Source organism: Colossoma macropomum, unplaced genomic scaffold (genome assembly GCF_904425465.1).
Source record: "Colossoma macropomum unplaced genomic scaffold, Colossoma_macropomum, whole genome shotgun sequence".
NCBI lineage: Eukaryota > Metazoa > Chordata > Actinopteri > Characiformes > Serrasalmidae > Colossoma > Colossoma macropomum.
The window spans coordinates 39,767,038-39,785,804 of record NW_023494785.1 but is presented as its reverse complement, the minus strand read 5'-3'; the positions used below and the strand labels follow the sequence as shown (position 1 = coordinate 39,785,804).

The window sequence follows — 18,767 nt, the reverse complement described above, 5'->3', positions numbered from 1 at the left end:
TTTTGTTTTTTGAAACATATATGCTCATTTTGAATGTGAGGCCAGCAACACGTTTCAAAAAATTTGGGACAAAGCAACAAAAGTAAAGGTAAAGCTGTGTAATGCTAATACTAATACTGATTTGGTTAATTGGCAACAGGTCAGTAACATGACCTATTGGGAAAGAAGTTGTGATTGTGTGTGTCGGCTAACATGAGTATCAGAATTTTTATGACTAAAAGTACATGTGAACGAGCCCAATGTATCGGCCCGATGCCAGTAACTGTGTCAATGCATCCCTACATAATATCATTAAAAGATTCAGAGAATCCAGAGAAATCTCTGTATGCAAGGGACAAGGCTGAAAACTATTACTGACTGGCTGTGATCTTCAGGTCTAAAGCTGCACTACGTTAAAAATCAATCACGATTCTGTTGTGGAAATCACTGCATGGACCCAGGAGCAATTCCGGAAACCACTGTGAACACAGTTCATCTCTGCATCCACAAGTGCAAGTTGAAACTCTACCATGCAAAGAAAGAACCATAACAGGATCCAGAAACGCCACCGACTTCTCTGGGCCTGAGCTCATTTAATGCGGAACGATGTATGCAAGTTTAGGAGCAACATATGCTGCCATCCAGACGTCTTTTTCAGGGAAGGCCTTGCTTTTTTCAGCAAGACAATGGCAAACCACATTCTGCACTTATTACAACAGCATGGCTCCGTGGTAAAAGAGTCTAGGTGCTAAACTGGCCTGCCCGCAGTCCAGACATGTCTGACTCCAAACTGTCAGCAACTGAAAGGTGATGCAACACAGTGGTAAACAAGCTCCTGTAACAACTTTTTCAAAACGTTGCTGGCTTCAAATTCAAAAGGGGCACACACACACAAATATATAACATATTATATATATATATATATATATATATATATATATATATATATATATATGTGTGTGTGTAATATTAGGAGTGCAGGAAAAAATCGATTCTTAGATGCATCGCGATGCGGACGTAAATGATTCTGAATTGATTCACAAATGTCAAATATCGATTTTCTAAATTTAAATTTGTAACGTAATGTTGACGGAACGCAAAAAGGCGGAACTGGAAGTGGGCAAGTGCAGCGGCTCCCTCTGCATTAAAGCCAGGTTAGATCAGGAGTCACAACACAAATGATAAGAAGAGCAGTTTTGTCCTTTCAGCAAAAATCAAACATTTAATGTCCAGTATGTCTCAGTTTCTGTTAATGTCCTAGTTTAGGCTAAACAATATAAACGAGAGCGCAGATTTACTTTGCTCTGCTTTAAGCTTTGCCTACAGCCGCTTTCCTCTCCGCCAGAAAACTTGAATTTTACAAGAATTTCTTGTAAAATGTCTCTCAAAGCTCGACTGTTTTACGAGGCTGAAGTCGCTTCTTATTCTCCAGCTTCTTGTTCGAATTTTCCTGTTCCACCTTAAATTCTGCCTGAACGTAAACGCGGCATTTAAGGTGGAACGGGAAAATTCGAAAGAGAAGCTGACCTCAGCTGTGCGACTTATTAGTGTTTGACAGTTTCTTGTTGCAGATTTAACGTACCAGGAAACCAACTGCGCTGCTTATGAATACGAATAAGTCCATTTGTCTCCAAATGTTCATCTGTCTTTCTCTTTTCCTTTTTTGTTTGCTACTCGCTCGGCGAAACCTCACTGCTATGTGACCTGCGGTCTGCACGCCCATTCTCAGTCGTTGTGAAACAGGGCTTTCGCGCTATGTTGCTCACGCCCCGTTTCAAAGATACTTTACTGACACAGCGACCCCCCCACTCTGTACAACGAGACCAAAACCGAAGTCATAAAGTCACTGAATTAAACGGGTAGGACGGCTGTAACACGCTGCGTGGACATCCATCTCCACTGGATCTTATTTCACCGTAACAGCGCATTTTATCGCAGATGAGTGGCAGCAGCTTCTCTGAATGTGAGCCTTCTAGTTCACTTGCCACATCACTTCCATTTGTTTTATTAATAAAGATATTGGAAGTGAATTGATTATGGATCATTACAAATACTTTGCTTTAAAACTACCGAGTCGTCAGACAGTAAGAAAATAGAAATCTTGTATATATTAAAAAGATGCATCGAGATGCATCGATAATCGTTTTATAATCGCATCGCAGCCTCTGAATAATAATCAAATCGAATAGTGTGTAATGTGTAATATTAGGGGTGCGGGAAAAAATCGATTCTTAGATGCATCGCAATGCGGACGTAAACGATTCTGAATCGATTCACAAATGTCAAATATTGATTTTCTAAATTTAAATTTGTAACGTAATGTAATGTAAATGTAAACTCTCCGTTTTGATATGTTTTCTTTGTACTACTTCAAATCAATATTGGGTTTTAATGATTTGCACATCATTGCATTCTGTTTTTATTTTTATTTTATTTAATTCCAGCTTTTTTGGAAATAGGGTTGTATAAAATCATACAGGGCATTCACCTGTCAACATGGGTCAGGAAGTTCTGGCTGCTGTTGGAACATTCTTGCTTGAGTCGTTGAAAGAGCATCCGACTAATCGCCGGCTGCATCCCATCCACTTTGGCGAACGAAGATGGGAATTCAGGAGTCACAAAGAACTTACAAAGCTGAGAAAAAGAGGGAGGGTTCAAACAGGGTTAAATGCAGACAAATATACTTATGTTGTTTTTATTAACACGTGTATATTTCTTGTTTATGTTCAGGGTTTTTTTTAGAGTACAGAGTAGAAACATCCTGTAGACTGACCTCTTCCGTAGGGATAGCCTTCACTTCCACTTCAGGCAGCCGGGAAAAGAATCGCCCCATCATCCTGAGGGCCTCAGCCTTCAACCAAGGCATTCTGGGACATCCAGCAGGAGATGAGTTGGCTAAAGAGATTAGGAGAGATCAGAATCAGAATTATTCTCTATTAATTCGGGTTCTCCTGCCACTTCCTGACAAATCTAATTTTAAAGTCTTTCTCTTTTCTCCCTAATCCTGCTTTCTTCCCCCTCTTCTTCTCCTAAACTTGGTATCTCTCTCTCATTAGCTGTTGTTTTCTCCTAGTCTTCGTCAGTCTCTTCTTTCTCCCTTCCTATTTGTCGACAGCTTGTCTTTAGCCATGTCTTTTTCAGGGTCAGCCAGGACAACGAGCCAGTATTTCTCTCTGTATTCCCTTAAGTCTATTTGCAACAGTCAAAATGCACAGATAAGCCAAAACATTATGACAGTTCAGTGATTCAATACTAATGCTGATTATTATGTCAAGGTCTGGGTCTGTGGGGTGCTCCTGGTCAGCAGAGGTCCTAACCCGCAGTGGTCTGGGGAGGGACAATCCACAAACCGGCAATAGGTTGTTGGGTGCCCAAAGCTCATCAATGCACAAGGGCAACAAAGGCTTTCCTGTCTGGTCCGAACCAACAGAAGGGCTACTGTGGCATGGGTCACAGAAATTTTTACTAGCCGCAGAATGGTAAGAGTGATGATTCTGTGCTTACAGGGGGAACACAAGCGTCAGAACTGGACCTTGGAGCAATGGAAAATAGTCGGATGAGTCCTGTTTTATTCACATCTACTGGGAAACTCTTAATGCAGCCGTCGAATTGACAACTGCTACCTACCTAACGTTGTAGTGGACCAGGTGCAGCTCTTTATGGCAATAGTATGCCCTGATGGAAGTGGCCTCTTTCTGCAGGATAATGTGCCCTGCCATGCGTGGACATTGTTCAGGAACGGTTTTAGGACCATGATGAAGAGTTCTGGGTTTTCTCCTGGCCTCCAAATTCTCAATCCGATCAAGCATCTGTGGGATGGGAAGTCCGGTTCACGCCAGCTTCACTTCACAACTCACAGGACTTAAAGGATCTGCTTCAAACTTCTTGTGGCCAGATACCGCAGGGCACCTTCAGAGGTCTGGCTGGAGCTGTCTTGGTGGCACATAGAGGGCCAACATCATATTAGGCAGATGGTCATAATGAGTTTGGTCATCATTGTATGCTGTTATGTCAACCTTCTTAATCTCTGCAGGAACCGCATTTCACATCACTTCAGAAAGAGAGTGGGTGGAGCTGAAGTGCTGTAGGCTGAATGGACAGGCATCTGGAAATGTGTTTCCCTACTTGGATTGTGAATGTTAAATGCCATATGCTCCAAAGTGGACAATATATTTCCAAATATATACCTAAATCTGCAGAACATGAACACGAATCAAACAACAAATGACCAGAGGAGTCTCCATCTACACCATTTACACACACACGAGCACAAACACAATTGTTCCAATGAATAGATGGCCTCTATTCATCCTCCTCTGCCTGGACTACATAATGGTGGACGAAACTTACACTTGTTTTTTCCTCCATCATCCGCACTGCCTTCGCTCTGCTGCTTCTGCCCATCTTTTCCTGTCTCTTTTTCCTCCTTTGCTGTGCTCGGCTCTTCGGGCACCATATGCTCTTTGCTTTCATTTTTCCCATTCCCGTTCCCAACATCTATCTGTTTTCCACTGTCATCTTGTTTCCCTGGGTTTTGACCGACCGTTTCTTTCTTGTCCCCTTGCTCTGTAACTTCTTCTACCTTGCTCAGCTCCTTTTCTGTCTTATCACTATTCCCAGGAGTCTGTGGTAAAGTATCATTGCTAGCACCTGGGTTTTTCATCTGGTTCACTGGGAGTTCTGCCAGTGTACTGGGATTCTGCTGGCTTCCTGGGGTTTCTGCTGGTTTATTGGGATTCTGCTGGTTTACTGGTACCTCTGACAGTTTATCAGGATTCTGCGGGTTTGCTGGGATTTCTGCTTTTACTGGATTCTCCACTATCTTTGACGGCTGTGTTACTTTCAAATTCCCCTGCCCTAATCCCTGTCTAGCTGCTAAACCTCGGCGTGCTCTCTTCAGAGCTTTATCACCACTCGTCACCCAATTCGTCGGGCCAGTCTCTGGATCAATCAAGAGAAGTGATGATGGGTTGGTTAGAATAAAAATGCAGAAGTTCATTATTAACACAACAGTAACATGATGCATTCAGACAGTCCTCATTACTCACTATTTTCTGAGATTGCCACAAGAAAGATGAACCTGAGTGGTGGACAAAGTGCTAAATGTGGACAAGTATCATCTTAATCCCTCAACCACTGGTAAACTCTCAGAAAAAAAGGTACGAATCTGTCACTGGGGCAGTACCCCTCTTGTCACTGGGGTGGTACCCTCGAGGGTACATCTCAGTACCTTTAGTCAGGGAACACAATCATACCATAATCCACACACCCCATCTCATCTACTATAATTTATTGTTCTGCTTTAAAACTTCAGGTTATGAAAAGTACAAATATGTACTTTTCCACTGAGAAAAACATATTTAAGGTACATGATTGGATCTTAAACCCACTGTTGTACCTTTGAGGGCATATTTACGTAGTTTGTACCTTGATAATATGATATTGATATTTGATATTTGAGATTTGATATTTGATATTTGATATCTGATATTTGATATCTGATATTTGATATTTGTTTCAGAGGAAAAACGGTTCACTTCAAACTAACAGGAGACTCTGTGTGAACAAAGCCTGGAGAAGAATTCCAACCAGACTGCACTAAAGATACTGTAAAGCACAAGAGTGGAAAAGTCTTACATTGTTTTTCTTACAGTGGTGTTGGTGAGTTTGTGTTTACTGATGCCATTTTGGATGCACAAGACACTGCTCAAACAAAAACGAGCCACCTTTTCACACACACCAGCTGCCTGTTGTAATAAATGAAATGGCCACAATAAGAACACAGTGCAGCTGTCAATACAGGGACACAATTAAAAAATGTTTCTGCACTAAAGATGGCCCAATATGCTGCCATTCAGTAAAAAAGCATACCTACTTGACCCACTGTATTTTATTATACCCTGTCCACATATGACATTTATGTGGTATTAACCCCTTAACACTCCAGGTTTATTTCATACTAAGGCTTATTATTCAGTCCTACAGGGATGTCAATGTAAACTAATGGAGCTATTCTTAGGTTATAGAAGTGTGTAATAAAACTTTGGGCGTGCTGTCGGGCCAATGGCACGTTAAGGGGTCATAAGTCATAATTCATTTTTATGTAAGGCTGATATACGTAAATAAGCTCGGCTCTGATTTGGACCCAATCCCATTTCACCCCTTGCCCCTACCACTTAGCCCTTAACACTCCGTTTTGCGCATTCACGTCTCGGGGTAGGGTGTCCCAATTTTTGTTGAGATGGAGGGATAGGGTGAAGTGTTTGGGCTACATGGCCCTCCAAACAGAGGTTTTTCAGAGACTCCAAACAGAGAGTTATGATTAAAAAAAAGAAAAACCGGCAAGATGGCTGAACAAGAGACCAAAGAAACCCACAAATGTGAGAATTTTCTCCGTATTATTTCTCTGTATTATCTTAGTTTAATGTCGTTTCAATGTATTATGGTCCTTTTTTTGTAACAAGCATACAAAAATGGCTAAAAGTAGGCTAATGTCTCGGTAGCTAGCTAGCTAATTTTCCCATTCCACCTTAAATAATTCAGCAGTTCTGACGCCTGAAGCACCAGAATGTAACTGCTGCACCATTTAAGGTGGAATGGGAAAATTCGAACAAGAACCTGGTGAATATCACCAGTAAATTAGCGGTGGGTGATAATAAATAATTGCCCCCCTCTTTGAAGGCATATGATGTCCTAAATGTAACTAAAGCCCAGCAGTGAGGAGCTGAACTTTACCCTCCTCTGCTGTCACTGCAGACGGGCAGGGTCGCCTACAGAGCAGCGCTAGCAGCTGTTAATGAAGCAGTTTTTTTTTTTCCATTTGAGGATTTCATTTCATAGGGGAAGATTTCAACCACTACCCCTTGTAACTCTGTTCCCAGGGGTTAGTCTGACACTTATTGTGCCTCATTTAAAAAGCAGTTGAAACATTACTTATAACTTAATTGCAAATGGGTGGGGCTAAACTGCTGTAGGATGAATAGATGACTTTATGTAAATGTGTTGGTTTTCGTGAATGAAGATGGAAAAAAATGCACTGTTTAGTGATTTTATATATATATATATGGGCTGCATGGACTGGGGAGTGAATAGTACCCTGTGCTTTAACAGTGTTTACATTATTTTAAAAAAGCAAGAAAAATTTGCTGTTCCATTAAATGGTCACTTTACAAGCTTCAGTGCTGAAATTTCATATCATCAGCACACAACATACAACAACATTCTTGTGGTCAGAAACTGACCAGTGATGAATGGGGTGGAGGGGGAATGATAAACTCTGCAGCAACAGAAGGGCTGTAATTGTACACCCATATAGTGGACCTCTGAGGTGAGAGGAGCTCAAGTGGCCACAGAGTGTGATGCTTTTAACGGGTCTGAGTTTCATCAGTAAGCCAGTTTTCTACCAGGAGGGACCATATAAGCACTATTTGAAGTCGCCTGGTGAAGTTGGGTACTCCAGGCCGAGTCGTGACATCACTTCTATTGTCATCATACCAGAGGATAGAAGAGAACAGTCAAACTGAAAGCAGTGAGATAAACTGCAAACCTTTAATAACTAGTAAGGAAAAAATAATGTAAAACATACATCTCCTTATATTTTATGTCTGCTTTGTATGATATCAAAACACCATTAAAATAGACCAACAGATCGATAGCTGATAAACTACAACACTCACTTCATAACCTCAGTGTTCTGCTCATCTCTCACATAAACCACCTGAATGCGCATTCTGCATGAACAAGTTCCTCCCTGGAAAAAACTACCATCCTGTTTGCAGGCAGGGTAAGTACAAGTTAAGGTCCGGTAAAATGGTCACTGACTGCTTTAACATAGAAAACTTTTACAGAGACTTACGGAGGCCTTGGTTGTCTGTTGCTGGTTCAAGTTTGGTCATTGCAGAAGGTTTCGGGGGGGTCGGAGGGAGGGTGCTGGAGATGTTCTGAACTGGATGACAGAGGGGTTCATTTTCGGTCACCCTTTCTTTCATCCACCGCTTGATCTCATCCCGGTTTTCCTCGGAGAGGGAGCTAAACACCTCACTGAACAGCTTCATCCTTCAGAAATAAAGAAAGAGGGACAAGAGAAAGAGGTGTATATGATAAAAGAATGGGAAAGTAAGTGACAGATATGATTCCCCATTGTTTTTCAGAAAGAGAGCTCATCGTCTCGCCGAAGAAAAGAAAGAAAGATAACCATTGAGGAACTTATAGAAAGGATAAGGACCCTTGCAACTGTAAAGCTACCATCCAATTTCTATAATCCAGACCGACATTAAAATAGTTTCTAAAGTCTTGGCAAATCAGCTAAACAAGGTAATCGCATCTTTAATTCATAATGATCAAGAAGGGGTTTATTCAAGGTCTAAGCTGTGTGGATAAAATAAGACGGTTCATTAATATTAAGCGGTTGATGGCTGAAGTTCAGTCCCTGGTAGCTGGCGTTTCCTCAGATGCCATAAAGGCATTCAATGTGGTCGATTGGGGCAATTTATTCAAAATTCTGAGCCTGTTTGGATTTGGATACGGGTATTATAGACACCCAGAGGGAGCTGACTCATTTCTAGGTACTTTGGGGAAGTAGGTGAGGCCCAGCCTCTCTCCTCTGCTGTTTTGCTTTGCCATGAGTAGATTTCCTGAGGGTCCTGGTTGGTGGAGTAGTACACTAACTTATGCTCTACATGGAAGACATATTATTATTTGTGTTTGACCCTGACAGATCAATACATAGTCTCTATCAGACTGCTTCTCAAGATCGCAGGGCAGACACACAGACATATCGTTGCTGTCCAAAGAAAAACAAGTATCTCCAAAACAGTAACTTTACAGGAAAAGGCAAAATCACACTTACCTTTTAATGTAAGTCAATGTAAACAGATTTTATTCTAAATGATTTTAGAGCATTTCTGTTGGTCCATTCATCATGAAATTTTCACACAACATAAAGGACAGCTGGTGTGTTGAAATGATGTAGAAAAATTAAAATCGGCAAAAATGGAGATACATGGTTTTCTTTGGACAGCGACGATATATAGTCACGCACATATTCACACCTAGGGGCAATTTAGCATATTCAATTGGACTGTGGGAGGAAACCCACGCAGACATGGAGAGAACATGCACACTCCACACAGAAAGGACTGCCCGGCTGGGGAATCGAACCCAGACCCTTCTAGCTGTGAGCCTATGCGCTGCGCTGACCTGCTGGAAAGGCAAACTAGAGGAAAGTCATCAGTTACATGCTTTATGTTCCTGTGAAAACGGTCGAGAATTCTGGACCAGGATTCATTTCAGAAGTTCAAATTTCGTTCAGACTTAGATTATTTGTTTTGGGCGATGGATCAATTTTATTAGGGGGAGACAAACACATTAGAAGCTGGGTCCAAACTAGTATTATGGTAGGCAAACTTTACACAGAAGATGGGATGAGAAGGATGAGAAGCCTCCACCAGTCAGAGCGTGATGACTGGATGTACACATGAATAAGCAAGGATTTGGCTTTTTTGGAGGGGTCCTGATGTTGGAGGAGCCGGTGGGGAGAGGCGTGTCCTGTACGTGATGTCTTAATGGATGTATAGACAAAATGTACACTTATACAACAAATAAATATACATTTGTTGTGTATAAAATTAGTTTTTAGTGAAAAAAAAACGACATTTTTTTCCAGAATCTATGTCCAGTGCAAAGGAAGATGGTGTATTTGTTCATAACCAAGCTGTTTCTGTATGTGGCGATGATCACTAGGGGGCAGCGAGCTGTATTTCTACTCGTATTTCCATTTAATGGTGTATTTTGTAGCGTGTCTTCAAAATAAATAGTGTTAAAAAAAAACAAAGAAAGAAAGGAGGAAGCAATGGAAGAAAAGGTAAAAGGGAAAGGAAAAAAGAAAACAATTGCTCAAATGATAAAAAAAAAATAAAGAGAAAAGTAGAAAAATAATGACCAAAAACCAAAACATTTTACAAAGAAAAATAAGAAAAAAGTCTGTTTGTTTGTGACAGACTCACATTTCCACTAGGTGAGCTCTCTGCAGTCTAGACGGCAGGCTCAGTGGGGTAGGGGGTGCGGCCTCCAGGAAAGGTTTGGCTGCCCACAGCAAGTTCCCCAGCTGATCCGGGCTGAAGTGGGAGCTGTTCTGAAGGACAGTGGCCCAGCAGAGTGGAGCAAGAAACGCTCGCATGAAGCAATGATCTTTCTCCTGACAGAGAGAGAATTCAGTCAGGAATACGGATGGACTCAACCGTGATTATATAAAAGAGAAAAGATAAGCGCAAATGAAAAGATAATGTAAATGACTGACGCTGACTGAGACAGCACTAACCGTCGTGTTCCTCATGAACTCGATCATCTGTGGCAGATGCGTGCAGTTCCACATGTTCTGTGTGATGTTCTTCAAGCAGAGCATTAGACGTCACCGAAGAGAAGAACAAAACGAAATACGGAAGAAGAGTCTTTTGATTAGTTCACCACAACATTTAATGTCCGTTTTACCATCTTGGTTGTAAATATGTTTCAGAATGTGCTGATGTGCTAGTATAGGCTAAAAATCTAGTCCAAACACAAACTTCCTTTGCTCTGCTTTAAGCTATAGCGCAACTTTAACTGTGTTTCTCACATCTCCGGCAGGAGATTTTTCTGCAAAAGTAGAACAGTTTCTTGTAAAATGTCTCTCACTGTTTTACTTTTTACGAGGCTGAAGTCGGTTCTCATTCACCAGCTTCTTGTTTGAATTTTCCCATTCCACCTTAAATGGTGCCTGAGGTGCCAGATTGTATATGCTGCTCCTTTTAAGGTGGAACGGGAAAATTCGAATGAGAAGCTGGCGAATGAGAAACTTCATCTTCGTGATTTTTTAGCGTTTTTCAGTTTCTCGTTGCAGATTAAACGTATCAGAAAACCAGCTGGATTGCTTGCAAATGTAATCAAGTCCATTCGTCTTTTCATTAGCTACTAGCTAGGCGAGACTGTTATCTGTGTTGCTATGGTGACCAGCAGTCTGTGCACCAACCTTCGGGGTTAAAGGTCAGTAAATTTTCAGTTCTACATTAACTCCGGTGATTAAGATCACTGTGTTGAACGATCAGCAGAGCTTTATTTTACTGCAAAGGAGGATTATTTTATTTTTACCTACAAATCTGATGCTGCTGTGGAGCCACAACTGGGCAGTTAAAGAGCTGCATGTTGTGACTTAATTATCTTTGCCCGCTTAGTAAGTCATGGGAACGAGATCCTAATGTGTGGCCACGACTGAAATATTTAGTTCCCATGACTTAGTAAGGCATGGGGACGAGATCCTAATGCGTGGCCAAGACTCCTAATGCGTGGCTATTACTCAATAAGGCATAGGAAAGAGATTATTTAGTCATGGCCATGACTTAGTAAGGCATGGGAATGAAATTCTAATGAGTGACCATGATGTAGTAAGGCATGGGAATAAGATAATTAAGTCGTGGCCATGACTTAGTAAGGCACGGGAACGAGATCCTAATGCGTGGCCACGGCTTAGTAAGGCATGGAAGTGAAGATACGTATTTGAGGGTAAATGTGTTTTGTGTATGTGAGTATATGAGTAATACCATTGCTGGGTCCTGCTCAGGAGGTTTGGACATGTTGGGCTGCAGCGCGGCACGATTTACAGACAGGGGAGGTAGGGAGGAAAGGAGTAGAGGAAAAAGAAAGATGGGGTTTCCTATTCTCTGCTCAGGCATTGCAGAGCTAGGGGAGATAAGGAGATAAAACACAGAGGCACTTCATTTGATTACGTTACTGACATGTTATTGGCCTCTCAGTCATCTCTCATTGGAAAATGTTCAATAAATATTATAGCAGGTGTGACTGATTGTTAGCTGTCCAATAACCCTACGTCAGTAAGTATTCAGTAAATATAACCCCAGTAAGTATTACTGTCGTTGTAGCTTTTCAATAGCTCTTCAATAACCACCTGTTCAATAAGTACTGTTGTAGCTACAGCTGTTCATTAGCTGTTCAATAACTCTGTCTGTTCAATAAGTATTGTTGTAGCTGTTCTTTAGCTGTTCGGTAGCTCTGTCTCTTCAGTAAGTATTGTTGTAGCTGGTCGTGAACTGTTCTGCAACTCTACCCGTTTCTCAGAATTGTTGTAGTTGTAGCTGTTCTTTAGGTGTTCAATAACGCTGTGTGTTCGATAAGTGTTGTAGCTGTTCATAAGCCGTTCGGTAACTGTACCTGTTTATAAGTATCGTTGTAGCCGCAGCTGTTCCTTAGCTGTTCAGTACCTATCTGTTTGATAAGTACTGTCGTAGCTGTTCATTAGCTGTTCAATAACTCTACCTGTTTATAAGTATTGTTGTAGCTGCAGCTGTTCCTTAGCTGTTCAGTAACTATATGTGTTCAATAAGTACTGTTGCAGCTGCAGCTGTTCATTAGCTGATCAATTACTCTACCTGTTCAGTATGTATTGCCGTAGCTGTTCATTAGCTGTTCAATAACAGCTTGTTCAACGAGTTCCGCTGTAGCTACAGCTGTTCTTCAGCTCTTCAATAACTCTGCTGAATTAGCAGATTTTCATTAGCTGTTCAATAACTTTACCTGTCCAGTAAGTATTGTTGTAGCTGTTCTTTAGCTGTTCAGTAACTGTACCTGTTTAGTGTGTGGGTGAGTATTATTATAGCTGTATTATCATTAACTATACAGTAACTCTACTTGTTCAGTAAATATGACTATAGCAGTAGCTGTTCCTAAGCTCTTCGCTAACTCTGCTTCTTCAATTTGTATTAGATGCTGTAACTGTTCATTAGCTCTTCAATAACTCTACCTGTTTATAAGTACTGTTGCAGCTGCAACTGTTCTTTAGCTGTTCAATAACTCTTCCTGTCCAGTAAATATTGTTGTAACTGTTCATTAGCTATTCAATAACTAATTGTTCAATAAGTACTGTTGTAGCTGCAGCTGTTCATTAGCTGTTCAATAACTCTACCCGTTCAGTAAGTATTGTTGTATCTTTTCTTTAGCTGTTCAATAACTCTACCTGTTTAGAAGTATTGCTGTAGCTGCAGCTGTTATTTAGCCATTTAATAACTGTTTGTTCTGTAAGTACTGTTGTAGCTGCAGCTGTTCATTAGCTGTTCAATAACTCTGTCTGTTTAATAAGCACTGTTGTAGCTCTTCATTAGCTGTTTAATATTTCTGCCTGCTTATAAGCACTGTTGTAGTTGTTCATTAGCTGTTCAATAACTCTACCTGTTCAGTAAGTATTATAGGTGCTGTAACTCTTCATTAGCTGTTCAATAACTCTACCTGTTCAGTAAGTATTATAGGTGCTGTAACTCTTCATTAGCTGTTCAATAACTCTACCTGTTCAGTAAGTATTATAGGTGCTGTAACTCTTCATTAGCTGTTCAATAACTGTTCAAAAAATAGCTGGACAGCAAGCATTATTGCACTTGTAGCTGTTCATTAGCTGCTCAGTAACACATTACCTGTTCAAAAAGTAGTCTGTCATGTTGGGCGGAGAGTAACCTGTAACAGTGCAATCAGATCATACTGTCAAGACACAAGACACCCCCGCTCTGATTTTGTTGTTTTTGTGTATTTTTGAAGTGGACACTTTTTTAGTCCATCTAGAAGAACCTGAACTATGAGCAGCATAGAGAATTGACTGCGTATTTGAATTATGAGCAAGCAATGGGAAATCATGTTTGCCTAGACAATAAAGCATATCTCAGCTGAGCGTAAAATCATGGTCATGCTTGCAGTAGGCAAATGAGGCCTTGTTTGCTTACCACTTGCATGAGAAGGCCTGCCCATAAACCCAGAAAGTACTTTGGAGGTGTATGCCTGTTCATGACCTCTCATATGAAATGATTTCATGCCGAATTTAGACAAACTTGGAAATAGCAATGTACATCATAGCAATCAGTACTCACCGTTCTTGGAGCACCTGGTCATCTGTGGGGAAAAAGGTGACCGAATTAAGTACATAGCGTGCCATACCATTTTTGCCCTCTCTGTGTCATGTCTTTATTGTACTTGTACATTTGACACATGCAAATTTGACTATCCAACGCTTCAAAATACTTGTACTGCAGTTCTGAGAAGCGGAATTTTTATTTGGACCTTCAATGGGCAATTTTGAGTGCCGTCACAATTAATTACAAAGGTTTTTTGATTGTAGAAAAGCAAAAGGTCCATTTACTAATACTTCATATAATTACTCAATTAAGTTTTGTGAACAGGAGTTATTACTCATGCACAACCCAGTTCCAAAAAGTTGAGACAGTATGTAAAATGAAAATTAAAAACAGAAAGCAGTGATTTATAAATCTACTCTGACCTGTGTTTAAAAAAAAACAACAGTAAAAAGACAAGATATGTGAGGTTTTATCTGGTCGACTTTATTGTTTTTTGTAAATATATGCTCATTCTGATATTGATTCCTGAAATAGTTGGGACAGAGGCAATTTAAGACTAGGACAAAAAACATCTTAAACAGGTGGTGCAGTTATTCTTAGGTGTAAAAGAAGTATCCAGGACAGTCTTCTATGAGCAAGGATGAGTCGAGGCATGTCACGTTGCCAAAAATGCATCAGCAATAAGGTGACTGAGGAAGGGATTTTAGGTATTTACACCCTCTATAGTACATAATACCATCAAAAGACACAAGGAATCTAGAGAAATCTCTGTGTGTAAAAGAAAAGGCCGAAAACCACAAATGAATGCCAGTGACCTTTGAACCATCAGACAGCACTGCATTAAAAACCAACATGCTTCTGTGATGGATATCACTGCATAGGCTCTAAAATACCTTGACACACCGTTGACAATAAACGCTTTATCGCTGCATCCACAAAATGCAAGTTTAGACTGTACTATGCACAGCGGAAGTTATATGCCAACAATGTTCAGAAACACCGCCGACTTCTCTGGGCTCAAACTCATCTGAAATAGACTGATGCACAGTGGAAACGTATGTTGTGGTCTGCCATGTCCACATTTCAGATTATTTATGGAAGTAATGTAAGCTGATCCATTAATGGATCAGTTTGTGTCTTCAGTCCCCAAACAATTATTAAGTGTTGTTAAAAGGAAAGGTGATGTAACACAGTGGTAAATATGCTCCTGTAGCAACTTTTTTGAAAATGTTGCAAGGATCAAATTTGGAACGAGTGTATGTTTACGAAAAACAATGTTCAGAAAGTAGAACATGAAATATTGTGTTTATGTGCTGTTTTCAATTTAATACAGGTCAAACAGAACGCACTAATCACTGCTTTCTGTTTTAATTAACATTTCACACACTGTCCCAACTTTTTTGGAATTCGGATTGTAAAAAGTACACTTGTATATAACTGCAATTACCAGTTTCTCGGCCATTTCGTTAAAGTTCTGGGGCATAGGTGGAAAGGTCATGTTGTAGTCCGGCAATGAAGGTGAACTCATGTCTTGTGACATTGCTGGAAAGAAAGAAAAACTATTTTTGTGCAACAGAAGTGAAAGTTTTACAGTATTGGACTTCAAATTGCTTTCTAATATACATAACTACATATCATCGCTGTCGTGCAAAAACCTTGTATTTCCATAATTGTCGTTTTTACTTTGTAACATAATTTGAAAAAGCCAGTTTTATGTCAAATTTTGTTAAACGTTCTGTTAAATTTCTAATTTGAGTTGTGTTAAAATTTCATGATAATCAGACCAACAGAAATGGTCTAAAATTACTTCGTAAAAAATCTTGTTACATTAATTTCCAGTAGAAGCTTCCTTTTCCTGTAAAGTTGCCTTTTTTGGAGAACAAGGTTTTGTTCTAACGGCAATGACATGTAATATATTGCTAAAATTTATTCTGTTCATGTCTTTCAACATCTTGCTGCCTCTGTAGGGTATTGTCAGTCACCGTGAACAATAATTTTAACATTAATTTGAATGTGTTTCCCTGTAGAGAAAACCTGCCAACTCAAAATACACTTAAAGAAGTCAAAGGGAATTGCCAAATTCAGTTAGTAAACTTTTATGCATTTCTGTAGACCAGAGGGCACTAATAGGCCTGAATATGTGGTCTGGTCTCAATCATGATGCAAGTTAGACATTATGATGTTCTGGACCTTTGCTTGAGGAAATTTTCTCTAACTGGACCTTGAAACTGAGTTTTAATTAAATACCCCCGCTGTGGAACATTTTCATGAATTCGTCAGTCAAAAGTACTTGTAAATTAAGCTATAAACCAGTATAATTCATTATCTCAGAGATAGGGCTACTGTTTGGTGGAGTATTTATAGATTTATAACTAAACTTTAAGGAAAGCAAAAGTAACTTTAACCACTTTTTTACTGTGTTGCTCAATAAAACTTCATGAGAACAGCTTTGGTAAGCCATCCTCTCCGTTTGTTTAAGAACGACATTATCATAACGTTCTAGTTTTGTTACATAGTAATGTATTTCATGTTTATTCAAGGAGATTCAGCAACTGCCCTTTCGCCTCTATTATAAATATGTTTAGTGTAAATATGTTTTTTGTTCTTTTTAGGACAGGGAAATGAATAGACATAACTGATTATGGTAATCGATAGTATATCACTGAGGCAGCCGATATATAAGTGCCAGAATATTCCTTTAATATTCTTACCTGTAACTGTCTGAACCAAAAGGGAGACAATCAAAGCTCCTTTCAGAGACATCGTGGATTGGCCTTGACTTCCCTCTTTGGCTAAGGGCAGAATCAATAAAGGAGCAATATGAGGTTAGAGATTTTATTGTAATAGAACAATGATATAAAGATGGACTGACTGAACAATTTAAGAGCATTATAAGCTGCATTACTGGCCTGTGGGGGTCCTGAAGAACAGGGTAAATAGGGGCTTACAAAGTATGCAGAGAAACAGATGGACTACAGTCTGTAACTGTAGAACTACAAAGTGCACCTATATAGTAAGTGGAGCTGATAGAATGGACAATGAGCGTAGAAACAAGGAGGTGGTTTAATGAAGTGGCTAGTCAGTATATATATATATATATATATATATATATATATATATATATATTTATACACTCAACCACTTAAAAGGAAATATTAAAAAATCTCAGCAAATGTGTGGGCCGGCCATGTTTTTATTTCATTTTTAATTAACATTTTGGTATGACCCCAACTGGCCATTGTTTATTCAAAATATGCCAAAACTACAACAGCAAAATTGGCATTAAATACTTATTCAAAATAATTCTAAATAAAAATAAATTGTTTAAAGTAGTTTATTTAAAACTGCCTATTTGCTTGAACCAGACACCAGGCATCTTTTCTTTTTGTGTAACCGCTGGTCCAGAGATTGTTGTTCCGGGGTCAGAACGCACTCTATGTTGCAGTGCATGCTGGGGACTGTAGTGCCTCTCAGGGTGATATGGGCTAATAATGATAGAGAATTCAAATAATTCCGAATAGGACTGTGTCACGGGCCTGACTTGGCCTGCGGGCCTTGTGTTTGACACATGGGTTTTATATGTACTGTTGATGTTGGTAAAACAGTGGTAAATCTGACAAATTATGTTTCCTTTGGGAACTATTTTGCCTCACAGTGCCCTGCAATGTCATTCTCTGCCGTTAATAGATTTTGGAAAACTACATTTTAGGCCATAATGTTGCCTCAAAACATCCAGAAAAACAATGTCTCAGGCATTAGGACAGCAAATTTGTGACAGCTTTATGTAAAAAAAAAACTTTCTATGAGGGAGCTTTAAGAGGCATGAACACTTTGGACGTCTGGTTCCCATCACTTCCACTGTGAACAGTTCTGACTATAGAATGGAAAACTTCACATCAAATCACTCTGAATGACTTTGTTTATGTCATAAAGACTAACTTAGGCAGAATTTTTTAAAAGTCGTTGGAATTTCCCTTAAAACTTGGCTTCTTTTCCTGGCCCTGAAAAATGAGCTTGTATTTAATGGCTATTTGGAATGGACAAAAGGTAAGTAATGGAAGAGTGGTCTCTGACTTTTGCACAGAACTCTAAATAAACACCAAAATATATAACACCAAAAACTAAAATTTAAATAAATATGAAATTATGCCCAGCACTGGTGGTCTGGCCTGTGTTGTCCAGGTGCTTTGACTGTAGCAGTTGAGCTGTTAATTTCCATTGTGGCTTTATAACCAGATGGTAATTGTACAGTTATTGGAATACATAAAATGGTATGATTATCATTTGGGTTGTGTATTGCAGTATATCATTAAACTTTAGTCCAGAGCAAAACATTTCAATATTTGACCACCTCCCCCTGTCCTGAGGCCTCCCTTCACAATATGTGAACTTAAAGTTTATGTTCCATTGTTGCTCTGGTTTCTGTAGTCATGTCCACCAAGTCTCAGACGCAACCTATTAATCCTGCTCCAACCAGCCTACCACCTCTGAGAATTTGGGGGGGCTGCTGTGGAAACCAAGCTGTGAACAGAATCCCACTGGAATTCATGTGGAGAATAACACAGCCTTGAAATCCGATCCCTTAAAGTTAAAAGGCTAAAAATAATAAGCCAAAAGCCTTGTGCTGAGCAGTAATATTGTCTTTACAGATGAGCTTTAGCACAAAAAATGCTGTCATGATAGCAACGAACTAGATTTTACCACAGCAGTACAAATCAACACATTCTGACAAGCCAGCTAGTTAGCATAACCTGCGCTACAAAACAAAACAGCCTTTACACAGAAATTGGGAAATTCAAACAAAACTGGAGCACTTAACTGCCTACTGAGTTTCACTTTTCACTGTTTAGTTTGACAGGGAAAGTTTAAATTTGCCCTTGAGCACATTATTTCTGTATATTG

At 39.7% G+C, this 18,767-nt stretch overlaps 1 protein-coding gene across 1 annotated transcript in view; it reads right to left on the bottom strand.

The window, feature by feature from the left end:
- Nucleotides 1-11,637, bottom strand: part of otoa (otoancorin) — a 35,942-nt gene extending 24,305 nt beyond the window's left edge. The window contains exons 1-7 of the mRNA XM_036580336.1: nucleotides 11,553-11,637; nucleotides 10,298-10,366; nucleotides 9,984-10,174; nucleotides 7,835-8,034; nucleotides 4,330-4,920; nucleotides 2,753-2,874; nucleotides 2,468-2,613 (exon numbers count right to left, since the gene is read on the bottom strand). Of these exons, the coding sequence (XP_036436229.1) occupies nucleotides 2,468-2,613; nucleotides 2,753-2,874; nucleotides 4,330-4,920; nucleotides 7,835-8,034; nucleotides 9,984-10,174; nucleotides 10,298-10,366; nucleotides 11,553-11,585 (1,352 nt within the window). The 5' untranslated portion in view covers nucleotides 11,586-11,637. The remainder of the gene's footprint in view (nucleotides 1-2,467; nucleotides 2,614-2,752; nucleotides 2,875-4,329; nucleotides 4,921-7,834; nucleotides 8,035-9,983; nucleotides 10,175-10,297; nucleotides 10,367-11,552) is intronic.
- Between the last annotated feature and the right edge of the window lie 7,130 nt (nucleotides 11,638-18,767).